This window comes from Pituophis catenifer, unplaced genomic scaffold, assembly GCF_029215685.1.
Source record: "Pituophis catenifer annectens isolate HBS135680 unplaced genomic scaffold, rPitCat1.0.hap2 SCAF_8, whole genome shotgun sequence".
In the NCBI taxonomy this organism is placed as follows: Eukaryota; Metazoa; Chordata; class Lepidosauria; order Squamata; family Colubridae; genus Pituophis; species Pituophis catenifer.
Genome location: NW_027256888.1, coordinates 56,196,230 through 56,223,918, shown reverse-complemented (window position 1 = coordinate 56,223,918; position 27,689 = coordinate 56,196,230). Strand labels below are relative to the sequence as shown.

The window sequence follows — 27,689 nt, the reverse complement described above, 5'->3', positions numbered from 1 at the left end:
TAAATGGAAACTCTCATATTCTTCATATTGTGTACTTGAATCCTGTTCAAGGATTCCTGTAGAATCCTTGTCTATTTTTTATAATAATTCTCCTGTAGTATTGGAAGTTACTTGCTATTCTTAGAACAGACTAGCATCTTTTATTATGCAAAACTGTAATGATAATCCTGCTACAAATACATATCTTTGTTTAACCCCATTTTAACAATCTGGCAAATTAAGAGTTTTAATAATAGCAGCTGGTATCACAAAATTTTAAGTCAGGTATTTAATAATTCTGTAGATATCACAAGCACTGAAAATAGATAGTTATAATTATATGTTCACATATAATTCGTAAGACTACATTATAATCAATAGCATCAATATAAATATTTTATATTTATATTACAATATTTTACCATTGTAAAACATTAACCAAAATGTCTAATTTGATAATTCTTTAGAAGGAACAGTTAGTGACATCAGGAAAGCTGGGCTTTTACCTCCTTATCTTTTTAAATTCTTTAAGATAGTTAACGTTACAGCTCTAGAACACTGGAATTTTGACACATGCTCACACGTTTCTTAATAGAAATAATGTAACTGAATCAATTGTGACTTAATTGAAGAAATGAAAAAAGAATAAACACTTTGTAAAATACAATAAACATTTGAAAGCCATTTTCCCCAAAGTTTTCCCCTTATTATTATTCACGAGATATAAAGCAATACAAAGATGGTATTTTCTGAAAAGTACACCTGTAGTGTAATTCTCTACAAATGATTTAAAACTGCCCAATTAAAACATGATTTTACTCCACAAGAGTGAGGAATCTAAAGCCTCTAGAATCTACATTCTATCGAATAACAACTGCCAGCAGTTCCAATAATGTAGCCTGAAGGGAGGGATGCTTGGAATTGTAGTTCAGCAATTTTGGAAGGGTCATAATTTCCCCACCCATCATACACAGAATATTGAACCATCTGCCCAATATATTATGATCACTTAATACCATAGATTCAACATGTATTTTTAGAGCCCCACTTGAAGGTGCCAAGAACTGAACCTACAATTTTTCAGGCTAAGCATAAAGCAAAATTGATTCCATGTAGAACTTTTTAAAGATAAGCTTTATGATTTGTTTTTACTCCATTCTCTATATAACATTCTGTTTTATACTGTTATAACATTCGGTTTCAGAGTTATTGGTATTGTATTACCATGATCAATTTGAAAAGTAAGTTGAAGCTTTTCGTTTTATACCATAAGGATGCTCTATTAAACCATATGTATTTGTGAACAAATCCAATTGAAGTGAACATGATTGCTTCTGTATGTATGCATATATTTATTTATTTGTTTGTTTATTTGTTTTAATTTGTATACCGCCCTTTTCCAGCAGGACTCAGGGCGGTGAACAGCCAGAATAAAACAGAATATACAAAATTTAAAAACAGTTTTAAAATAATTAAATATTTTTGGCCACAATTTAAAACAAGAGCCTGAAGATGACAGGGTTGTGAGCCTGTCAAAACGTTGCTATTAGAAAAAACTTTTAAGGTACTGGTAGGATTTTAGCTAAGGTTTTAAAGGACCTTGCAGAGTGCTCTGCAAGGATTTTTAGAAGATTTTAAGCTAGGATTTTAACCAGAATTTTAAACATTTTAACTTATTTATTTAACATGACGCGGGAAAACACCCGAGATTTTAATTTTTTGCATATACACACCTGCGAAAACTTAACACACACACACACACACACATATATATAATTTCGGCCTTATAAGGCCGAAATAGATCTATCTTAGTCTCCCAATGGGCAGCAAAGGGTCTGCTGGCTGCCAGAAGAAAAAAAAAGCCAGAAACTAGTGAATTGTGATTTCACTGAACTAGGGCTGCATAATATCTTGGTTTACGTAGGTAGAACCTGGCTAAAGAGAAATATATACATACATACATACATACATATATACATATATATATATATATATATATATATATATATATATGTTCATTCATATTCAGAAGCAATATATTCATATATATATTCAATTACATATCGCTGTTTTACATTCATTGCCCAACATGCTGCTAAATTCATGAACACAATAAAAAAGAAAAACAAATGGAACAATATATTCCTCTTTACTGTAATAATCAGCCCAATAATAAATTGGATAGGATGATACCTGGTGCCTATATAGATGTTCCCACTGCGCTGGAGCACAAAACTTTTTTACCGTTAATAATAAAAATGCCAGAAACTCTAATAAACCTTTCAAAACTCTGCAAATGCATGTGATTTAAGATCTAAAATGGCCTTTATTCCTTCCTGAAGTGTCACAGAGGGATTGCCTCCAATTCCTTTATTGCTATTATAGAAATTCAATTCATCCTGAGCAGAAAGAGAGCAGAATTTGAGGAAACAAACAAACATCAGCTTAAATCTGAAACATCAGTGAAACATAAACAAGTATTTGCTACATCTAGCTGCCAGCTCACCCAGGAACACCATTCATTATGGAAAAATATAATTTGGCATGTAGTGGTTAGGCAGCATCTGTAATGTAAAACACTTCACCTTTCCAATCTTGTTTTCCATAAATCTTATTTCCATTGCATAGCTCATTGCTTTCATCCATATGAAATCATTTATTATTATTTCCATGTCATAATTATTTTGCACCAAAGAAAACAGGGGCAATTTCTATACAATATTGTCATCTTTTCGAAAGAAACTGACAATGCTGATCTCCATTTCTGTAGAGATATGAAATACCGTCGAGGGCTTATGTACTCCACTGACCTCTACTGGATAAAAATTCGGCTGCTGACTCAAGCCCATGACTCATCATCTTTTCAAAGAAGCCTCCTACAAGGATGACAAGAACATTTCAGTGAAGTTGTAGGAGCTCTGTATTATAGAATATTTTTAAACCACTTAAAGAGTGCCGTAAAGCACTATGGAATAGTATATAAGTCTAAATGCTCTTGCTATATATCAATCCTTACAGTTGACATCTGCACTGTTACTTATTATCTAGTGGGTTTTGTGAGATAAAGTTAGCGTTCGCTTCCAAGCCCAAGAGCCTAAGAATATTCTGATCTGGACCGCGTCACAATTTTATTGGTAAACAGTGGAGAAGGATTATAGGTTGAGCTATAGCACTTAAGGGTCTTCCGTTGGACTGTGTTCAATTTACCATAAGGGTTATGGCTCTCCAAACTCAGTTGCTTATGGGCAAATAAGACCTCATGGCTGTGCTCAAAAGTGAAGAAATCTCTTATGGCTATTATTTGCACATCATTAAAAGGCTGTCAGAAATAAATTCAAGTGGCAAATGCTCAAAAACCCAGCAGTATCAGAATATCTATACAGTAGCATTCTTCCATTTAACCACGAGAGGAAACTTAAAAATTCTTGTAGCACAACCTGCAAAACGTTCTTCTTTTCAAGGGCAGACAAGCTATTCATCTTTAAGATGTTCCCATATCTAACTACATAGAAATGCAACTATTTATGCAAATAGGGAAATAAAAGAATGCTTTTCCTTAATAGGAAATATCTATTAAAAACATCATTGCTGCCCTATAATAAAAGATCTATAGATGAATGTCAGCTTTCCTTAATTATTGCTCCATTTCTAGTGATTATGCATGCTTTGTTGCCATAAAATACAGAATCTAGTAACATTTTAACAAACAATGAATTGGCCTTCAATTGTTTGGGTGCACATTGCTTTATAATCCAAGCATGAATAGCCTCAGTCCTAATGCAGAGGGTTTCTCCATTACAAGAGGATGGAATTGATAATAAACAACAGCATTTTCCATTTTCTAAGGAAAGCAGCCATTAATTACAGGCATGCTATTTGTTTAGTTAACATTTATTAATCATCTGTCACGATATGAGTGCCTGAGCACCAAGAACAACGTCTTCTCTGGTTCTTTTTAATTTCTACCCATAGGCATCTAAGGCTCCTCTGCCTACTCAAATGAACGGGAATCACCGACTCATTTCTACCTAACCCGCATAAAAGTCCCGCAGCCTTTGCTCGCTTTCCCTGCTAGCCTCCCAGTTTGAGTGGAGCAGCTGAGTGATGGAGCATCACGGGAACTGAAGGCTTGCATTTCTCTCGCCATCCCCTTTTCTGTAAGCAAGCTCAGGACTGCATTTCCCAAGAGGACTTGCTATAAGAACGAGATCACCTGATGTTTCCCCAGCGCCGAACAAAATGGCGGCCCCCATAATGCGGCGCTACCGCGCTTGGCTTCGAGCTGGCAAAGTTAGCTTTGCGACTGACACCGTACTTAGAGATTGGAAGAGGCCGGTATCCACCAGCGTTCTCTGCTGGAATTCAAAGGGGATTACAACGAAAGAGAACCGGTATGACTATCGATATTCCGATTTGTCGCTCTTGGCTGATTTAAACAAAAAACAAAAAAACTTTCCTCGCGTTTCACGTTTCCGCTCTTCTAGTGGCTTGCTGGTACGGATTGAAACGCGAAAGCAATCTCACTAGATTTCAAATGTCCTTCTATGTAGAATACTGATTAATTTTAGTATTAGTGTATTGGATGAAAATATAATAAACTAAAGCGCTAAAGGATAAGGAAAAGAAGGCAATTTTTCTCAAATTTGAAATAGAAGATGCAGTTAAAGTATAGAATCCAAACTGTTATCTTTACCTGCTGGCAGATCTTAATGTCATGCTGCTTTGCTGCATAAATTCGTGGGCTGCTTCACAACTAGCACTTTTCCCTTGCAGAATGGAGAACGAAAAACATTTACTACGGATAACAGCGATGCATTTATAAATTGTTTGCATTATTGTATGAGACTGTAACACACCATCTTTTAAGAAGATTTGTATTAAAAAACATTAAATGATGGTATTAATATTCATATATCAAGGTTTTTTCTTTCTCTATAGCAACAGTTTTAAAACTCAATGTGATTTTAAAAACTACAAGATCACACAGCAAACATTTATACAGGATGGGAAGCCCCATTTACCGTACAATGATAATGCAAAGAGAAAAAAATCTGTTCTAAATTGTTTTCTAAATTAGCACTGACCTAAAATACATGCTTCGATGTGCTTCTAAATAAATATCTTCTGTATTATCTGGTCTTAAGTACATTTTGAACACATGTATGGACAGATATTATGTAGCAATAGATGGAAACTAATCAAGGAGAGAAGTAACCTAGAACTAAGGAGAAATTTTCCGACAGAACAATTAATCAGTGGAACAACTTGCCTGCAGAAGTGAATGCTCCAATAATGGAAGTTTTTAAGATATTGGACAACCATTTGTCTAAAATGGTATAGTTTTTCCTGCCTGAGCAGGAAATCCTAATCCTGCCTGGGTTGGATTAGAAGGCCTCTAAGGTCCCTTCCAACTTTGTTATTCTGTATTCTGTAAAATGATCAGGAACTTACATAAATACTGAACAATTCTGAAAATGTCCACTTTTATTAATAAATATGATTAAATCGGGTTTTTTTTAGAAACCTTTCAGTTTTTAATTTATTTAAGCTGTTCAGAATTTGAGTTTCTTTTAATGTCCTGTCATTTTGTTCCACTATTAATTGTGCTTGATTTTCTTTCCCCTTTCCCAAGTGCTTTAAAATTTTAATTTTGTTTATCTAACTACTGATTACACATGTTGGCTTTCTTTTTTAAGTGATGTTTCCTGGGCAGCAGTTGTTGGCTTGGAAATCCATGCTCAGATCTCATCCAACTCGAAGCTTTTTTCTGGTTCCCAAGTTCAGTTTGCAGCTCCACCTAATTCTCTAGTATCATTCTTGGATGCTTCTCTTCCTGGCACTCTACCGGTAGGTTTTTTCAGTCCTGAGTAGAAATATCATGATCAACCTATCTTTGTCTAAGGAAAGAAACAAACTTTAATAAGCTCAAAGCAATGTGGAGTATATAAAATATAAAATGCAGTTTTATTGAAACATGGTTACAAACACCTATCAGATCCCAAGGCAGAACATAAAATGCATCAAAGAAATGTAAAATAACAGATATAAAGACCTCAAATCAGATTCTGTCCCACAAATTGAAGTGAACAGCCCATTTGTACTTAAGGTAAAGCTATACAGGTACCAACTGCTTCTGGAATTCCATAGAGATAATTCCATGGTATCAGCTAAGCTCCACTGGAAATTGTGCTATGTGTTGAAGCAAGAATGTTAACAAGGTAAGAGTAGCTTGGCTACCACCAAATAGAACATTGACAATTTAAGAATAACAGAATAAAATAGTTGGAAGGGACCTTAGGGGTCTTCTAGTCCAATCCCCTACTCAAGCAGGAAACCCTCTATGATTTTAGACAAATGGTTGTCCAGACTCTTAGGTTTACCTTCTATTTTTTTAATTTATTGTCTGATTTATTGAAAATAAGAGGCCTCACGCAGGACCTATAATGAAGATTTGAGTGTATATTTATATTTCTTCTCTCATGTTATGTGTTGTGTTATATATGATGTTCCTGTTGCTATTGGCATAGATTCAATGGAGTAACACATAGGGTGGTGTAATATGTAGGCTGGAATGTTAAATTTGTTCAGAGTTATTAAGGATTTGTATTATGTCCTTTATGGGGTCGGCTCTCTTGTTTCTGTTGTTCCAAAGAGCCTACCTATTGATAAGTAAGTAAATTACTGCTGTTTTTAAAATCTTTTGTTATGGATATATTAGGGTTTGTGATACCAGTTGCATCATGAACGCTAATTTAATGTGGTGTTCTATTTTAATATGTAAGCCCATAGCTTGAAAAAGAAATCAGTTTACTGGATAAATGAAGACAGGTAATATCACTGTGTGAATGTGTGTGTTTTAGAGTTTTGCTAATACTGAAGAGGTTGAAAGGGCCAAGGCCATGATTCTACTATTTTGATGGATTACTGGACTTCATTGAGAGTTTTCATCTTGTTTTTTTTTTTTTTGTCCTGTTAATATTAAACTTTAGTAAGTATTTAGAACTACGTTTTGGTCTCTTATGGACTCTTCTGCAGTATAATATGACTTTGTTTTTGTTTTGTTTTGTTTTGTTTTTTTATTTTTTGCTGTTGCAAAAGTTTGTCTTGTTCATGCAAAATACAGTAAAACAGCAATACCTGTTTTTTCAGCTATATGCATTAATATTCATATAAAAATAATCTGTAATCTGAAAGGTAATAAATATTTTTGCCTGGTATTTTTTTCCATAATATTTGTATTTTAGACCGGTCACTTTTAAATCTTACATACGTAAATAGGGCATATAATTAATTTAGAATTGGTTATAACTGGAACAGACTATCCTTAGAGTTGATAAATAAGCCAGCATTCTACTCACAAAACCCAAATAGGCACAGAAGTCAGACAAAGACTAAAATGCCAGTTTATCTTTGTTGGACCAGTATGATCAAAGTCCTCATTTTTCATCAAACATATTCTATAAAGTCCATTTTTCTGTAGGTTGGCTGACAGTGAGTCCACTGTTTCCTTTAAGGTTGTTTTTATTTTTAAAATAATCTTGGCTACCGTGTTTCTCCAAAAATAAGATCCTGTTTTATATTTTTTTGAACCCTGAACTAAGCACTTGGCCTTATTTTCGGGGAGGTCTTATTATTTTGGGGCACATGGAGCAAGACGGGCTCCTCTTGCCGTCTTACCTGTTTTCCAGCTCTGTCTCCTTAACCCGAGGAAATGGCAAGGACCAGCTGTGCATGAGGTTAAATGTTTTCAGGGAGGGCTTATTTTCGGGGGGGGGGTATTTTAGCGCATGCGCTCAAAAGCCCGATTGGGTTTATTATCAGGGGATGTCTTATTTTCAGGAAAACAGGGTATTATCTTGATAGTTTGTGAAATAGTAACCGTCAGGATGGACTGCTACTTCCAAACACGCTTTTGATGATACAGAAATAAATAAATAAATAAATAAATAAATAAATAAATAAATAAATAAGAACCTATTTCTGTTTTCTTATGTATCTTATAGCCACAATATTTAAGCCCTCAACTCATGGAATCCTTCCGTTATTTTGAATTATATTTTATTTTTATAACATAAACTACTTTAGAATGTTTCATAGAAGTCCTTTGTGGATAGAGTGTTTCATATTGACCTTATAACAAAATATACTCACATTTTGTGAATATAGCTGCTAGTTTCAGCTATGGGTTTAGCTTGCATGTACTGTGTACCCTGACAGTCTGAGAACTGACGCAATGTAGTGTTTGCTATATCTCTGACAAGTTCTTTCCACGAAATGAGAAGAGCAGATTCCTATCTGCACATACTGGCTGTGTGCAGATAACCTGGCTTCAGTGCATTTTAAGAGGACTTTTTTTTTTTTTTACAATTGCTCAGTAGTGGATTATTTTGACCCAAACTGGCTTTTTAAATCATAAATCCTCCTGATTTACTTGATAACCTGTGAGGGGGAAAAATGGATCTGGTGATTTGCAATTTCAGCTATAGCTTTTTGTCTGTACAAAGACAAAGGTCTCTTTCTTTTTATTTATTCTTTTATTGCTTTTAAAATAATGACAGAGAATTAGGGAGGGGGAAAACTACACAGTGCTTGGTAGATATGTCCAAACTGTTTTGTATTATTTACTATAGTAGGCAAGGCTGAAAAATATTTTTTGAATGCAGTGGAGGACTTTGCCAGATAACTTTTAATAGTGAAATGTTTGTATTAAGGTATAACTTGGTTCATGGACCCAATGGGGGAGTACGACAGTGAAGGTGGTTACTAGATTGGTAGCAAACACACATACACATGGATTCCCTGCTTTAGTAATAATCTCAAATTACTGCGTGATCATTGTTTATTTTATTGTTTCCTTATTTTGTTACTGTTACATTTACATTTCTTTTCATTTCTCTGTTTTTATTGTTGTAAGCTGCCTAGAGTAGCCCCACAGCAAGATGGGCAGCAAAGAAATTTAATAAGCAAGCAAGCAAATAACTTAATAGCTCTTTCTCTACCTAGCTATTTCCTGATTACTGTTTCAGTTGTCTAGAGCAATGGTTCTAGTCCGTGGATCCCTGGGGGGCTGCGATGTCATCACAGGGGTTCTGCAAAAGCTTGAAGAAATATTACGATTTAAATCTTGAGTTAAGTTTTGGGGGTCCTTGGTCACAAAAGGTATTTAAAAGGGGTCCGTGGTGAAGAAAAGATTGAGGACCATTGGTTTAGAACAGGGGTCAGCAACCTGTGGCTCTGGAGCCGCATGTGGCTCTTTCACCCCTCTGCTGCAGCTCCCTGTCACTCAAAATATGTGTCACAACCGCCAATGTGTGACACCCGCTGGCACACAATTTATTGAGCTTTTCGACCCCCGGTAGGCCAATCATGGATAAATCCAAGAAAAGAAAAGTTTCAGAAGAAAGCAGAACGTTTAATGGTACGTGGGTAGATTCATTTGCTTTCACTGCTGACGAGACTGGCTTACCAGTATGCTTAATATGTGGTGAGAAATTGGATATATGCAGTGTTATCTTCATTTTAGATATCAAAAGGGTTTTGTGGCTCCTGGTGTTTTCTTTTCTGTGGGAAACGGTTCCAAATGGCTCTTTGAGTGTTTAACGTTGCCGACCCCTGGTTTACAACATATTAGAATTGTTACATAGCAAAACATTTAAATCCATGTATCCATGTTAATTTAGGCCAGTGTTTTGTTAGAGGTTAAAACTCAGCTCTGTGTCATCTTCCAATGAATGTAGTTAAGAGCACTAAAACAAAAGCACCAAATGTAAACGTACAGTGTGCAATATTAAAAACCATTGTGCTCTGCACATAAATTTTTTTGAACAAGTTTTCCCTTATTACCCTTTGTACTTCCCATTTGCAAGGAAATCGTGGGTTGTTTTTTTTAAAGCAATCAAAAAGGAAACGCACACTGTTTAAAAAGATATGAATCAAGTTGTGTGTTGTGTGTCTCTCTAGGTTCTCAACAGACGATGTGTGGAAGCAGCAGTGTCAACAGGCCTTGCACTGAACTGCACCATAAACAAGAAGTCCTTGTTTGACAGAAAACACTATTTCTATGCAGATCTGCCTGTGAGTATATATCACGCTTTGTCCTTGACAAATCGGAAGAGGAACATGCCTAAAGAACAGATTGGGGGGAGGGGGGGGCAGGCCAACAAAAGAGAAGCTTTGTTTTTTTTCAGCCACTGCTTACCCGTCCAAGCTGGATGCAGCCCTGAATTCAGATGAATGGGCAGCTGTAGCCAGGAGCTTGCAGATTGACGATGATTGTTCTGATGGCTGTGCCTCGTGTTTTCAGGGCTTTGGGAGTAATTGAACTGGGGAAGGTACTGCTAGGACCAGCCTTCCTTTATTCTCATTAATGGCCTGTTAGGATTAAGACAAACGGTACAAATCTTTTTAAATGAATGTTTTACAGACGCATATTGGTGCTCCAGTGACTTCACAAGCACTTATTGTCATTACGTCTGAGAATTTCAAACACAGTGTTTTGTTTTTAATTTGTTCAGATACCTAAAGAAAATAAAGGCAAACTAAAACAGTAATATTCACCGTATGACACTAGATATTATGTTTAAGTCAGACTTGTTTGAGATTGGGCTTGACGTGTTACATTTAACAAATTGAAGCTGCCCAGTCCATCAGAAAGACAGGATACATCATTATAATATTTAAATAAGGATTTTGCAGAGGTTCTTATTGGCAAACAGCTCCCATTGTCCTCCCCACAACAGATGAGAAAGGATGCCCTAGGCTCACAGTGTATCTTTAAAAACACCATGAGATGGAGTGATGATATATGATGTGTGATAGGTTGGCAAATATCACTGAGGTTTAAATGACTATCTTCAGTCAGATTAGTGTTCTTCCGACAGATGTTCCTTTTTAATTTTTTATTATATTTCAAAAACATTGCAATTTCTTTTAAAATCCTCAGTGGTCTATAGTAATGTAGATAAACTAAAGAGCAGTATAATTATAATAGCATTACAATATATAGTATACCATATACAATATATACAATTATATAATTTAAAATGGAAATTCAGCAAAAAGTAGTGTGAAGAAAAACGGGGGGGGGGGGCGCGAAACTAAATCATCTAAAGAAAAGAATGTAATTCCCTTCTTAACATCATTTGAAACTGATCACTCAGGAAGGAATGAAACAACTGTAAATTTTTATTACTGATGGTATTGAAGCAATATAAAGATAGATGCACTCCCTTACCTGACAGAGGTAACTTACATGGTTACATTACCAAATGTGATTTTCCTCCTGATCCTAAGCCACAGGCTTGAATTCCAACCAGATGACCCATTTCACCAAAGCTGCTTTGTAATTGCTGCATCATCACCTTCTCTAAGAAGGAGAGATGGCAGATGGCCCAATAGTTGTCCACAGTATTAGCTATGACTTCTTTAGAAGAGGAAGCACCCATCTCTTAAGTAGTGGTGGTGTTATTCTTTCGTCAAAGGGAATTCACAACTGACACAAACAAGTCTACATTCCCCATTGCAGCAGCTGATACTAAAAAGACTTGAGGCAAGTGCACAGGTCAGATCCCACAAGTGACAGAACTCATCAGGAAACCAGGTATTGTGAGTGGGAAAATTATAAAAGCATTTCACCATTGTAGTGTGAGCTCTGTCCCTTTTGTACAATTATCATGAAGTTGCAGGTACATATGAAAGGGGTGGATCTTGTGTCACAATGTGGTGTCACTGCTTTGTGGAATTGCATTAAATCTTGCAGGGAATCTCTCCCCAACATAAGGTGCATGTTGCTGTTGGGAGGACAGGATTTTTGTAACATTTATTTATTAAATTAATATGCTATCTTGTATCTGATTCCTTATATGGCATCCTTCAGAAGGCCTCAAATAGCTGCTTTGACATTTGACAGGATAGCTTCAGTAGGCACAACTATAGGTATGCCTTTGAGATTCCTACTTTGTCTGGATGGGGTCCCTTGGTTTCTGAAGATGCCAGCCCAACTGCGAATGAAACAGCAGTTTCATTCAGCATCTGAAAACTAGATCGCATCCTAAGCTACTCACTAGCTTGACCGCAAAAGCTCATCATTGGTCAATTGATGCCAGCGGTGAAAACCCCCAGTAAAATGAAGCTGTGCCTACCACACTTTAGGTGGTATTCGGTCTAGTTCAAGCAGCGAGTAGGAAGGTAGGAAGTAGCTTTTTTTTTTTTTTTTTGCCAATTAGTCCTCTCATCCAAATCTCTCTCTCCCTCCAGTTATTCTTTCCATGTAGTTTTTTTGATAGACTGAAGGCATTTAACGTAACATTTATGTATAATAAATTACATTGGAAGGCTAAATGTGAATGTTTGAGCAGTAATAGAAAATGAAATTTGGTTATTCACTGTCACTTTTATTTGTCTTTTAATCTTTTCAGTAAGAAGTACCTTGAGGGAAGGGGTGTTCAGAATGGAAAAAGTACTTTCACTCTCTCCCACATTGTTAATAAACCATTTCTTACATAATATCTATGGAAGTATCCATGTATCCTGTTTTTCCCATACCATAAGAAAGCGTGGGTTTTCAAGAAGGATGAGTCTGTATGTTAAAAGGCAAAGATGATCAGCTTTCATTTGAAGTGAGCTATCTGTTAACATTCTAAATGCAGGCTGGATATCAGATCACTCAGCACAGAATTCCCATTGCGGTGAATGGCTGCTTACAATACTTTATGCAAGCCGATAAAAATCCAAATGAAATGGTAAGCAAGACTGTGAGGATCAAGCAAATACAGTTGGAGCAAGACAGTGGAAAGAGTCTTCATGATGATTTTAGAAACCAAACACTCATTGACCTCAACAGAGCAGGTATGTTTGAAACATATTTATGTGTGTAACTGTTGCAAGAAGTATTTATGTGTTTTCAACTGAGTGCATATTCTCAAATTAAAATAACTGGATTTGATGCCAAGTTAAAGTTTCAAAGATCAAAGTTTCAAAGAAAGACTTGACTGTATCATCTATACTTAAGATGTCTAAAGAAACTCATGACTGTGTCACCGTTCACTTATATCTTGTAAAAAAAAAAATTGGAAGCATGACCTCCCATTTCATTTTCTATTTATACACAAACACAGATGCTTTTCTGGGAGCCTGAAGTTCCAGGCTGGAAAATAATGGAACCCAGATGGAAAAATATTTTAGCCGTTTAAATTTAATTGAATAATTAAATGACCAAATAGAAATTTGGTAGCATTTTCCAAATGAAGGCAGTTTCTTTGATCAGGCTGTCTTGGAATACATATGGGTATCATCAGGTGGGAAAATCATATATCATCAAGATGTTTGAGCACAAAAATCTTCACTTTTCTTCCTACACAGAGATCTATTTGCTGTATCAGGTGTCCAGGGATCAGAAGATTTGCCAGAGACAGGATTTTTCCCATAGATCTGTCTGTTGATGCTACATTTCAAAGCCAGAAACCACGTTCCTCTGTTTGCTACCAAATTTGCAAAAAGACAGTCTTTTACAGCTAGTTATGAGCATCCCATATTTCTCTTGGGGGACTTTACATATAGTTTCTTTTTTTAATATTAGTGAGATGTGAATTTACATAAGACAGAATGGCAGTTCTACTGTTGTATGAATGTTGACAGTGATTAAATAATAAATGATCCTGAATTGCCTTGCATAAAAGCTAGAGCAGCTTCAAATAGGCTCAACATTTATGGCTGAACTGATATAATGAAATGAAAAAGCTGCTGTTTTTATCCTTACTCTGCCTCTGGTAGGGATCGGCCTCATGGAGCTTGTCATGGAACCAGATATGTGTTGTGGAGAAGAGGCGGCAGCAGCGGTGAGAGAACTTCAGCTCATCCTGCAGGCTCTCGGGAGCAGCCAGGCAAACATGGCAGGTAGGGAACCTGCAGGCCGTGGTGAAATCTAATTTTTTTTACTACTGGTTTTGTAGATGCGGCTTGGTGGATGTGGTGTGGCTTGGTGGGAGTGGTTTGGTGGGCATGGCAGGGGAAGGATAATGCCAAATACCCATTGCCACCCCACTCTGGGGCCAGCCAGAGGTGGTATTTGCCGGTTCTCCAAACTGCTCAAACTGCTACTTTGGAGAACAACTGCTACTTGTTCTCCAGAATCTGTCAGAACCTGCTGGATTTCACCCCTGCCTGCAGGGCATATCTTTCCTCACCTGTGATTTTTCTACAAGAAAGGCACTTTCACAGCAGTTTTCTTTGCCATTCAACTACTAATCATTTAGCATTGTTGGGCTGCCTTTTGTTGTAGTTTTTTTCTCTCCTTCGTAAGATTTCTGATGCTGTGTATGGTACTCCTACCTTAGGTATCTTGGAGACATCAGTGCTTCTGACTCAGCTCAGCTATTTCTAGACTGCTAGCCTTTTGAAATTGTGCACGATAAACCTAAGTGGGAACAGAATGATTGATGGCTCCTGGGTGGATTTTTCTTTTGCTTCCTCATTAGCTGTCCCAAATGCAAATTCTTTGGGACAATACTAACTGTAACCTGACTAAATAATTTCTAGTTTTATACTGCTAGTTGCAAGAGATCCTGGGAATGTTGCAAAATGGAAATATTTTAGATTCAGCTTCAAGTAAATGTCTGACAGCAAGTTTGTTCATATTTTTTATTGAATACTTTATGTAATAGTACAGGGGTGTCAAACTCAAGGCCCACGGGCTTGATCTGCCTGTGGGGTGCTTAGATCTGGCCCATGGGACTGGCCTGGAAATAGCAAAGGACCGGCCCTCGGTGCCTCTACTACCGAAAACAGGCCACTGGAGGGCCACAGGTGGCCCTCCTGTGCCCCATTTTGACTGTCCATCCCGTCTCCTGCCCCTCCCGGCCAGCCTCCAGAGGACAGCTACAATGCTGGTCCGGCCCTCCAATCCAGTTTGACACCCCTGTAATAGTATCTTACAGCAGATAAGAAAAGTGGGAAAAGCCTTCCCCTCTTACACCATCATTATTGGTACAGAATTATTGAGGAGATTTTTATATTGCTTTATCAGTTTGACTTCTAGATTTTTACAGGCTTGATGAGGAAGTACTGTATCTGCAAAAGTACTACAGTATCTGCAAAAACAAAGTAGTATACACCTGAAAACAATTTTCTGCCTCAAATAGTTGTTTTACTGTCTGATTGCTCTATCAGTTTATTTGGAAATCTATATTAGTTTTTGGCTGTTTGAAAGGGTTTTCAGTTGTATTCGTTGCAAAGATTATAAGTCCTTGAAGGGGAAAAAATGGGTTTTTCTCACCTGTCCTTGAGCTATAAATTTTCAAGGACACTTGAGTAAATCTCTTTGGACTGCTGTTGCCTTTGTGATAGAATTCTACCAAGCCTTCAGATGATAGTTTCATACAATCAAAATCCTCGACAAAGTCTTTTTCTAGCTTAGTTGTTTCACTTTTTGTCTTCTGGATATTTGTTCAGAACTGTGTTGGTATTATAATTGTGTTGGATCAAATTATGTGTATTAATAAACTTACAACAAAAATTAAATATACGTCCAAGGTAAACATGTAATATAAGTTTTACAGTAATATTTGCAGCAATGTGTCGATGAAGATACAGAGGTGAAAAATTTAGTAACTCTCCAGATAGCAATCAGGTCACTTATAACATAGACCGTAATCAAGCTCACTGCCTGGAACTCTTAGAATAGAATAAATCAGTGGGACAATGAATTCTTTTAAAATGGGCAATAAAACATTATATGAGTCAATTTGAACAATTCCTGTCCTGTACAGGGTAATAGGCTGTGTAAAATAAGCATGCTATAAAATCTGACATTGTCACAGGGGGCAACTTGTCCAACTTTGCCAAAGAAAAGCCCCATTGATTTTTCATAGTGGATATATTAGTAAGATAGGAAGCTGGTTACAGTTTATTGGATTGTTGATTAGGAGAGAATCTTCAGAGCAACATCTGAGAAAAATAGGTACAATATAGCTCAGTGCTTACACAGCAATTTTCATAATTTTCCCCTTCATGTAGTTTTGCCAGGAGTTTGCATCTATAAAACCTTTTTTAAAAAAAACCATAGCTACACAAATCGTATACTGCTGTCAAGCAAAATTAATTTTGTTTCAAAAGTCACAAAGTTTTTTCTCAACTGACTGTGGAGTCTTAAAAACTATGTAAAGGCTGGTTTGTGCATAAATGCTGAACCTGTTGGGAGCATTCTCCATCAGTGCCTTAAGGTGTGTACAAATGCCACACAGAGAGAGATGCACATATTCTTGTTTGAAAAAAGCCTCGAGGAAAGCTTCTGGAGTGTGTTTCATTTGAAAAAAAAAGTGTAGTAATCTCTTTAAAGTATCCATAGAATTTTAGACTAGATGTAAAAGTGCAGTTTGTGGTCCTTGAGTTGTTTCTGAACTACGGCTCTCTGATTAAATTGTCCAGTGATGATGTAGTTTGGGATTGTAGTTTAGCAATAGCTGGAGGGTCATAGGTTCCTCTGGAGAGCCTAAGGAAATACAAGCCTTAGATAACCATCATATAATCATCTAGGGCAATTTTGCATGTATATTTTTTTTGCAAGCGCTATGGGTTTATTCAACTACTGATATTATTTTCAGAGGGCCAGTTGAGAGTAGATGCAAATGTATCTGTACATCACCCTGGCCAACTTTATGGAGTAAGGACCGAAGTGAAGAATATCAACAGTGCTCGGTTTCTTGCAAAGGCAATAGGTAAATAAAACTTTTCTTCCTAACTGAAACCCTAGAAATTTGAAATTTAATACCCAACAAAATCTGTTTGTAGAGTTAGGCAGTTAATACTGATACAAATCTATTAAGTCTTTAAACTGCATATGTAATTTCCCATCTCTGCCTTGTTAATGTAGAACAGGGGTGTCAAACTGGATTTGTTCAAGGGCTGGATCAGCATTGTAGTTCTCCGGCCGGCTGGGGGGAAGGGAGGAAACAGGAGGGATGCCTCCTGCAGCACCCTGCTGGGCAAAACGGGACAGGGTGCTGCAGGAGGCTGTCCAGACCAAAAACGGGGCATGCACACACCCCGTGACCCATTTTTGCTAGCAGAGGCACTGGTGGGCAGTCCTTTGCTATTTCCAGGTTGGCCCCGCGGGCCAGGTTTAAGCACCCCGCGAGCTGGATCTGGCCTGAGGGCCTTGAGTTTGACACCCCTGATGTAGAATGTAAAGTTAATTTACATTATAGGTATAGTCCTTGACTTACGACCGGTTGTTTAAAACACTTCTGACCGTCATAAAACATTGTGCTGTCCCCCTCTGCACAGTCACATGATGACAATCTGGGTGACTGGCAACTTGGTCACACTTACACTGGTTGCCAACACACACACCCCGATCACGTGATCGCCATTTGCAATCTTCTCTGCCAACTTTCCCAGAAAGTTGAGTGTGGAAACCAGCAAGGAAGGTTGCAAGTTGCTGCCTCCTGCCAAAAGATTTCATCTCTCTTCTGTTCATGAGGGGGGGAGGGGAAATCGCTTATCAGACTGTATAAACAAAGCTTGGATTTTCAGCATCTGAACATTTCCAGTCCACTGCAGGTGTTCCTTCTGTACATAGAAGGGTGGGGAACTCCTGTGGCAGGCTGCAGAAATGAAATTCAGATTACAAACGTCTGAGTTCCATTCCTGTCCTCCAGCACAGATGTTCGTTTCCACGCATGGAGGAATGCTGCTTCCTTCCTTTGCCAGGCAGTGCTCCACCCTCTTAAAGATCCATGCAGTTGCTTAATAACCAGAACTGGGAGAACCAGGATTGTAGTCATTCAGTGAAGCAGTCATGTGGGCATCTTGACTCACTTTGCTCAACAACTGAGATTCTGGTGCCAACTGGTGGTCATAAGTCAAAGGTGATCTGTACTTTTTATCCCATAAAACTATTAGGAAATGATTATTGATGTTGTCTTGAACTCCCAGTTTGAAACAGTGGAAGAATTTTGATAAATGGTTCGAGGAGAACTATATTGCTATCTTTCCTTTTGAGAAGAATGACTTGCTCTTACATCATTGCTGTAAATATACCTAAATCTGCCTAGTGATTTTATTTCTTCTTTTCTGATACACACCAAATTCACACCATAGGTGCACAATGATAATGTAAAGTCATGTTACAAAGTTGAGTTTATGATTGTTGTTTTTATTAGGAGAGCTTCTTCTGCAACAGGGAAATTTAACATCTTATTAAGATTTCTGCATCTTCTCAAGAATCAGCTGGATGATGCCACAACTTTCTATAAGCATTCTAGATTCCTAATTTCTATGCTGCCCAGAGTTGCTGTGTCAGTGAGATGGGCAGCACAGAAAACAAACAAATAAATAAAATTTCTGACGATTTTCATTGTTAGCCCCATCCCCACTGCCATTGGAAACCACTCTGGCTTTCTACCTGATTTTTCTCCTCTACATAATGAAGAAAATGTCAACTCGTAAAGCATTCCTGGCCTGCTCTCGAGTTGCCATAGGCAGGAGGGGAAAAAACTGATGGAGCAGCATGACATCCACAACCAGAAGCACATTCCACGCATACCTTTCTCAAGGCTGCATACTAGGTTACCAGAACCAACCGGAGAGGCGTGAACTGTACAGCCCGCAAAAGTGCTCTGTTGGAGAATGTGATTTATGACACACCCTGGGAGGAGGGGGGAAACGGGGTCATAGTTGGGTGTAAATTACGTGGGGCAGAGCTGACTTCACTTGGGTAGGTGCTGACATGTTGCTCCTAATAAATAACTGGATTTCTTTCGAAACTTGGCTCGAGGATCAGGATTTAATTAGGGCATCTGTTGGAACCCTGACAGCAAGTCATCTCCGCCCCACCAATGCCAAGTTTATTTTCTTTAATTACAAAGTCAGCCACATCTCCTTTCAATAATTCTGCCTGCAGTATCTTTGCATGACAAAGTTCACTGACTGGTTGCATAATCATGTTTCAACACCTGCTAGTATTTCTGACTCTGTGGGAGGAGAGAATTGTTGGAGGAAACAGCGGAACTGAGAAGCACGAATGTGTGGGAGATCTCCCAACAAGGAACACAGAAGATGCAGAACACAGAAAAGATGGGAATTCCATTCTGCTGCCTGCTGTCAGGAAGGGAGCATATAGAAAAGCCAGAAAGAAAGAAGAAATGTCAGATTCAGCCAAAGATGAGATGGAGATTCCTGAGTCCTAATTCCCTCAGTCAGAAAGAAAGAAAAAAGGATTGGATGGGGCAAGATTCAACAGAGAATAAAATAAAAAGGAAGGAAGGGGCAAACTGGTCTGTGGTCGCCCAAAACAAGCAGGAGAGAGAGAGAGAGGTGGAAGCATCTTACACATAGAGACACAGAATGGCCAAATAAAAGCCTAAGAAATAAAGATGTTTATAAGAATGTATAAGCAATCTGAATCCATTTCATGGAGGAATTAAAAGAATGGGCTTACAGTATATTCAAAATGAAATTCCCTAAATGTGCCTATGCATACATCTCACAGCATTTGGCTCTTACAATATAGCTTTGTATATCTCTCTTGCTAATAATCATCCTGATTTTAATAAGGCTTAAAAATAATTTATGTTTGGGATGATAAAAAGAGAGGTGAGTTTGCAACAGCTGATCTAGACTGCTTGTTTATTTCTTCAAGACTATGAAATACACAGGCAGATTGAAGAGCTGGAGAATGGAGGGACCATTCTAAATGAAACGAGAGCCTTTGACTTTAAGCTTGGGTAAGAGGTTTCCTTCCCTTTTAGTATTTGTGGGGATTATTTCTAATTTACCGCAGCCATAAGTACACAGAAGAAAGAAAATTACAATATCATCTGAAAGCAGAAGCATAATTATTAGCTACTCAGCACTCTTGTGCTTCTTAAAAATGTGTACCTTTTACCTGTTGATACAACCTTTGGACTTGTGATTGTCTTGGGAAACCATTTTAAAGTCCTCTATATGGTTTCACCCTATGGTAGTCTGGCTTTAGGTATATGCTGCACGTCTGGGGTTTTGCTGCTCACGTACATTGCAGGTTTTGCCACAGCATTGAAAATGAAATATTCTACTACTTAAGCTAAGATGTTTAATACTTAAATTAACATGCTATCTCAATGTTAGCTCTTTAAATTTGAGTTAGGATATACCAAGATTTTCATTTACTCAGGTCAGGATAGTATACAACCATAATTGGTTATACAAGTTTACATGGAAGGTTTTTTTATTTTATTTCATATAGCATACATTTGTCAGGGAGATCTACACTCTTTCATTACAGAATAGTCCGGGCAGGTGAGTTACTAGTTTGTTCAGTTTTGTGCTTGCACACTTCTCCACAGTGTGCCATGGGGGCATGACCTGGCTTGCACCAGCTGGCTAGCAGTGGCTCTTCTGACCAGGGTCTCTTCTGCCGAGTCTGGGCAGGTTTAGCGCCAGCTCCCATTCTCCCTGCACAGCTAGCCTTTCCCACCATGGTGGTACCCATTTATCTATTATCACAATAATGCTTTCAAATTGCTGGGTGGATAGGGCACGAACTAGAGGTGAGTGATGGGAACTCATCCCATCCCACAGTGCTACCAGGGCTCAAACTGCTAGTGTTGACTATTTCTGGTCAGCAGGTCAGCATCCTTAAGCCACTCCATCACCATGCCTTTATGGAAGAATTGTAAATGAATATGTTGTACTAACTTGATGGTTTGTGTCTTCTTCCATCTGGAGACAGAAGAAGATAGAAACCCCACCAAGTAAGCACAACATATTCATTTACAATTAGTTGCTGTGACCTTTAAAGAGTCAACTCATGCCTTTAAGGATTATATGGCAAAAGAAAACCATCCACTGGCAGATCTAGGTCACATGATATTAAACATTGTGATAAGAATAGGTGAAAGCTCTTAACATGAGGTAGAATCACTTAAGTAACTATCAGGTTTGCTAAATCCAGTTCTTATGATTGCCTCTTTTCTGCTTCTATAGATGCACTGTGCCAATGAGGGACAAAGAAGGAAAACAGGATTATCGGTAATTTCATTTAAGTTTTGTTGCATTCAGGAAAATATATGTGGTGAGATTGATGCGTTATGATTTCCCCACCCATTCAATTCCTTTCTTCACCTTAAATACCTTCTGAAGATTGAAGGTTTGAAGAAAAGGGTCAGATTTGAACATAGGCAGAAGCTTCCTGCTTTCAGGTATTCTTCTACTCAATTTTCTGAAGTCCCACTTTATTTTCCAGGCATAACTTTCTAAGCACTTTATAGATGTCTATGGAAGTTCTCAGTCATCCAGGTCATGGTTGTCCCAAAGGTGCTTTTTTTCAAGAGGCAACTGGACTTTCTGGCTTCTTCAGCTCTGACTTCCATTTCCCACCATCCAGTCAGAGCTGAAGAAGCTTCTTGGATGAGAAGCAAAACGTTGTCAAAGAAAAACCAGAAAGTCCAGTTGCCTCTTGAAAAAAAGCACCTTTGGGACAAGCGCATTACAGGATAGGAGAGAAATAGCATGAGAAGTTGAATTTCTCCATCTTTTCCATGTCATAATTCTGTGAACCAAACCTAGTTATAAGTATGACTACTACAATTACTGCTGTTATTTCATTGCTTGTGCATGGTCAAAGACCAAAACAACATAATACGATCCTACAAAACCAAAATGGGAAATAACAACAAAAATCAAGCACAACAAAGATATCCTAACATTTCCCCATTAAATTTCCTTTCCTTTGTATAACTAAAGCAAATTCATGCTGCATATAATGCTGTAACTAATTCTCTAAATCTCCTTCCTTTTTCTCAATCTGTTTCTCAAAAATTTGGATGCATTTTTTTTTTTTAATGGAGAAAATGTTTGTATTGAATATCACTTTTTTGGGGGGGGGGCAATGCTTTTCTTTATTTAAAGTTGCTTTTGAAATCAATGCCTGAAGCATAAATACAGCTTCTGTAAAGAATATATCCAATCACTTGCAGAGAGCTGTAAACCTTGAATTAAGTTTGCAAATCCATCATTTGGTTATACAAGGTTGGAACTAGGGTTTAATCATTATATTTTCTTGATGTCTTGAATCAGTGTCCTTTTCAATAAAGCCTTTGTCCTTTGATGCTGTCATTCACTTTACTTAGCAGGGCAGCCCACCAAAGATAGCAATTGTATTCTTAGCACAACTTCTCTTTTCCATTAAATCTTCATAGAGATTCATAATAGGGGGGGGGGGGGTTCACCCCACATGAAATGTTCTTAGCAACTTCATCTCACTCTTCACCAAAGTATGGTACCAATTGAATAACCAATCCCATTTGGCATGAGATGAGTAGCAGCATCTATATTTTATTGCTTTTCTGAAGAATTTAAAATGGTGTCCATTTATTCCTGGCTCTGAATGGCAGCCATTTAAAAGCTAATGGTTTTCAGAAGGCAGTTATACCTTATAAATTGGGGTTTATTGTTTCTGCTGAGAGGATTCTTCTCAGCCTTGACTTCCTTGTGTGTGTGGTTGGTTGTATTGTCAGTTTGTTCTTATATAGAGCCTCAACCATGTGCATTTGTATATAGCAAAGTTAATTTTTTAAAAAAATCAAAATAAATGATTTGTTGTTGTTGTTTTCCTCAAGGTTCATGCCCGAGCCAAATCTTCCTCCATTGATTCTTTATGACACTAAATCCTTGCCCGCTAATATAAGTGACCAACAAGTGACAAATATTGATTGGATTCAGGAGACACTTCCAGACCTTCCCAGTGTCAAGAGAGCAAAGTTTGTTGAACGTTACGGGATTCAGACTCAACACAGTTTTATCTTACAGGTAACTCTATTAATCAAATCATCAAGTAAATTAAAGAGTGTAAGTGTTTCAGTGCTTCATAAAACATTTTTAAATCTCATAATGTAAACCTGTCTCTGATAGGCTTCAGACTTCTTTTGAAATCTTATATCAGTGATGGCGAACATTTTTGGCACCAAGTGCCCAAACCAGAACGCGCATACATACCGGCCAGCTGGTCTTTGGGTTTCCGGCAGGCGCATGTATGCTGGCCAGCTGCTCTTCGCGCACGCTGGAGCACCAGAAACCTGAAGACAAGCTGTCCAGCGCACACTTGCCTGTTTTTTTTCGGGCTGTTTTCAGGGCCATTTTCAAGCACTCTGGCACCCACAAAGACCAGCTGGTGACGGCGTGCATGCCCATAGAGAGGGCTCTGCGTGCCACCTCTGGCACACGTGCCATAGGTTCACCATCACAGTCTTATATCATTGTAAATTGAATACAGATACCAACCACTTGAAGCCAGGATTAATATATTAATATTTCTGGTACAAAAAATAGTTCTTGTCATCCATTCTCTCTAAATGTAGATATAAGAACGTCCCCACCCCCAATTATCTTGATACATCGAGACACCCAGATAATCTAAATTCATCTGACTTGTGTGCTTTTCTAAACTTCATTAAAAAAGTACAGACGTCAGTACTTATATATATATTTCCCCTTTGCTTATTACATTTAATGTTGCATTCATGCTTTGATGGATTTCAAAGCATATATTATTAAATTTCCACTAGATCACCCTAATTGCAATCACCACTTGCTACAACAGGTCTTTCTTCCCCATCATGTCCCATGTTGTTTATAACATTTTAAACATCAGCATAATTAGAGAAGTTAAGAAGTCCTTGAAATTAGGGCAGTACATAAATACTTGTGTTAATTAATTACATACTATATCCAGTAAGTCTATAATAAAAACAACAAAACGGTGGTGTAAACATAAGTGGTGTGCTGAAAATATGCAAGAAATGACATACTGAGTACCGTATATGTAGTCTTCAACTTATGACAACAATTGGGACCAGAATTTCTGTTGCTAAGTAAGGCAGTTATTAAATGAATCATGCCCAATTTTATGACCCTTTTTGCCATGATTATAAGCATATCATTGCAGTTGTTAAGTGAATCATATAATCATTAAGCAAATCTTGCTTCCCCAATTGACTTGGCTTGTTGGAAACTGGCTGGGAAGGACACTGAACCCATCATAAATACATCCTAGTTGCCAAGCATCCAAATTTTGACCATGTGATCACGGGGATGCTGCTACGGTCGTATTTTTGAGGACTGTTTGTAAGTCACTTTTTTCAGTGCCATTGTAACTTTGAATGATCAGTATACTTGTCAGGAACTAATTAAAGGTAGGTAAGTAGGTAGGAAAGGAAGGAAGGAAGGAAGGAAGGAAGGAAGGAAGGAAGGAAGGAAGGAAGGAAGGAAGGAAGGAAGGAAGATATGAGACAGAGAGAGAGAATGTGTGTGTGTATATATTTGTCCAGGGAATTATATGACCAGAGTAGATAGGCAAAATATCATGTGTCCATACCAACATAAATTTAGTGCATAATTTTCTTGACAGTGAAAAAAGATTTATATTTTGCCAGTTTACTGAACATAGCATTTTTAAATAAAAACTCATGTTTGAGAAGTATCCACAAGTTTCTACTTGCATCAGCACACCTTCTATAAATGTAAAAGAAAACCTGATTTGTACTAAACCATTAAAGAATCCCAAAACTTTTGTGATTTGTCTTTAAAAATGTAGTAAATCCATTTATAAATTTGGCCTTTATTTTGGTCACTGACTCATACCAATCTACAATTTTATTGCTAAAATTATAAATACCAAAGAAAAGTAGTTATTAAATGGCATAAATAAAATAAAAGTACATGCTAATAGTGAGATGATAGGGAGAAGACACACAAAGGAAAACAGAACTAAAATACTTAGGAAATATTTACTCAATAAGTTATATTCATTCACACTTAATACATTGAAAGCATAATGTTAACATCCCAAAACATTAGAATACCACATTGATAAATTATTATATTTATAAAATCTTAATGAAAACAATACTTAAAACTAAAATACTGTGTTTCCCTGAAAATAAGACTCTGTCTTATATTTTTTTTTTTTGAACCCTGAAATAAGCACTTGGCTTTATTGCATGTGCTCAAAAGCCCGATTGGGCTTATTATCAGGGGCTGTCTTATTTTGGGGGAAACAGGATAGTAGTCCAATGCACTAGAATTCTAAAAATTTGAAATTCTAAAATATTTAAAGTCAGAACTTGTTCAATAATGAGATATTTTATTTGAGTTCTTTATTAAAATTTTAAGAAGATGCCGTTTTAGGCTTCCATGAATTCAATATGATATGGTATATATGAGACCCTTAAATGTTTTTGTAACTAAATATGAAGTTCTAAAATGATCTCTATATTTGGCATGTTGTCAGACAGAATTCTGATAATTTTCTGGTAATTTTTGAAACCTTGCTGAAAAAGTTTCAAATGAATACTATCTGAGATATTCAGAATTTTTCACAGCAAGGGGTCTAGCAAAGTTATATGGCTATCCATGTACATGTAGCAATGCCAGAAGATATGAGTGTTTCTAATCCCTGTCCCCACATCAGAATATTTTATTATGAAGAATCTTGTAATATCTACCCTTAAGGATTGCTTTGTCTTGGAACTCCTAAGCATATCAAAATGAGAAAGAGTAAAAACTTTATGATACTTCAGAAAATGAGGGGGAAGTGTACGCTAAACGATGCTTGCAGGAATTCTATATTGGTCAACTGTCTGCACACATGAATTAGTCTTTATTTCTTGTATAGTCATATCCCGTTCCCAATATCAGTGGGGTCTTGTGACAGGAAATTAAGTTTTAACCAGACATTACATATGGTAATTTCACCCAGGTCCTATTATCAACCTTGAAATTAATATATGTATATATATTTCTGTACTCTTTTGTTATTATAAATATTTGCATGCGACTTCATGTTTTTTTATAACAGATATAACCTCCAGCAAAGCTAATCGGCACATTATGTACTTTGTTTTTCTCTCTAGACAGATACAAGTGCATATTTTAAATCATAATGTATAACATTTAGAACATGGGGGTTTAATACTGAAATATAGTACAGTTAGTCTTTAACTTATGACAACAATTGAGCCCAAAATTTCTGTTGTTAAGTGAGACATTTGTTAAGTGTGTTTTGCCCGATTTTACGACCTTCCTTGCCACAGTTGTTAAGTGAATCATTGAAGTTGATAAGTTAGTAACCTGGTTGTTAAGTGAACCTGACTTCCCTATTTACTTTGCTTGTCAGAAGGCCGCAAAAGGGGACCTTGGGGCACTGCAACGGTCATAAATATGAACCAGTTGCCAAGCATCTGAAGTTGATCACATGATCATGGGGATGCTCAAAGGTTGTAACTTTGAAAAATAGTCATAAGTCACTTTTTTCAGTGCCGTGATAACTTTGAATGGCCACTTAGTGAACTTTTGTAAGTCGAGGACTATCTGTACAGGTTGCACTTGTTTGCGACTATTGCTGGGAGCACGAGGATGGTAGTATACAGTGGTGAAATCTAAAATTTGTTACTACCAGTTCTATGGGCGTGGCTTTGTGTGTGTGGGGGGTAATGTGACTGGGTAGGCGTGGCCAATTTTTTTTTTTTTAACTTTTAAAACCATTTTTTCTACAACCTCTTCGGCGAAGAGGTTGTAAAAAATGCTTTCAAAAGTCTCTGAGGGTTTTTAACTCAGCTTGGATACTCAGAGCCATTTAAAAGAAAAAAAGCCTCTAATGATCACGCGGCTCAGCTGGGCATGGGGGGGACAGGGATTTTTGCTACTGGTTCTCCGGATCGGACGATCCGGTCCGAACCGGGAGCATTTCACCCCTGGTAGTATATCTATCCTGGCCTCCTTGATCTGTCAGCATTTTCTGGTATCATTGCTTATGGTATTGTCCTGAAACAGCTTCAAGAGTTAGAAGGTGGGGGAGGAAATCAGTATTGAAAAAGTTCTCCTTTTCTCAGTTCCAGTTATAATTGGGGTTAAGACCAGGGGTGCTATTCAGCAGGTTCTGACAGGTTCTGGAGAACCGGTAGCGGAAATTTTGAGTAGTTCGGAGAACTGGCAAATACCACCTCTGGCTGGCCCCAGAGTGGGGAGGGATTGGAGATTTTGCAGTATCCTTCCCCTGGAGTGTGGTAGGAATGGAGATTTTGCACTATTCTTCCCCTGCAACGCCCACCAAGCTACACCCACCAAGCCATGCCACGCCCACCAAGTCACGCCCACAGAACCGGTAGTAAAAAAATGTGAATTCCACCACTAGGTAGGACTGATCTAACACTAAATCCCTACTTTGTGTGGTTTCTCAGAGCCCTAAATTCCAGTCGCTTCAGGAAGTTAAATATCATTACTATGCTGATGATATTTAGGTATACATCTCTACCCTGTGTCAATTAAATGATGTCCTCATACTGCTTTTCCCATGTTTGGAGGCTGTGGAGATCTTGATACAGTAGCCATATAGTTTTTTCTTGTGGCTCTTTCCCTCAGAATGTACCAGAGTGTACCAGAACTTACTGTATGTTTTTCAGAGAAAGGAAATTTCACTGGGCAGGAAACAATATTGGTTGATTAGCCGCTGTTGTACTTCCCTGTTTCTAAATTTTAGTCAGCTACTTGTAGAAATCTGCATCAGGGAAGCCATAGAATTGTAATCAATTCTATACCTGTGGTAATCATCTCCATTTAGAAGTGAATTAATGATACTATTATATAGATAATATCAGTATGACTGGCCAAGAAACTGATCTGTTCTAAATCAAGCAACTTCATTGAAGATTCATGCCATGGCTTTTTTGGAACTATAT

The 27,689-nt window shown here is 37.5% G+C and overlaps 1 protein-coding gene across 1 annotated transcript in view; it reads left to right on the top strand.

The window, feature by feature from the left end:
- Positions 1-4,218: 4,218 nt before the first annotated feature.
- The window catches only part of GATB (glutamyl-tRNA amidotransferase subunit B), a 33,637-nt gene continuing 10,166 nt past the window's right edge, over positions 4,219-27,689 (top strand). Inside the window, exons 1-9 of the mRNA XM_070948897.1 lie at positions 4,219-4,370; positions 5,676-5,826; positions 9,940-10,053; positions 12,627-12,825; positions 13,750-13,872; positions 16,578-16,691; positions 19,616-19,700; positions 20,941-20,985; positions 22,575-22,764. Coding sequence (XP_070804998.1) covers positions 4,219-4,370; positions 5,676-5,826; positions 9,940-10,053; positions 12,627-12,825; positions 13,750-13,872; positions 16,578-16,691; positions 19,616-19,700; positions 20,941-20,985; positions 22,575-22,764 — 1,173 coding nt within the window. The remainder of the gene's footprint in view (positions 4,371-5,675; positions 5,827-9,939; positions 10,054-12,626; positions 12,826-13,749; positions 13,873-16,577; positions 16,692-19,615; positions 19,701-20,940; positions 20,986-22,574; positions 22,765-27,689) is intronic.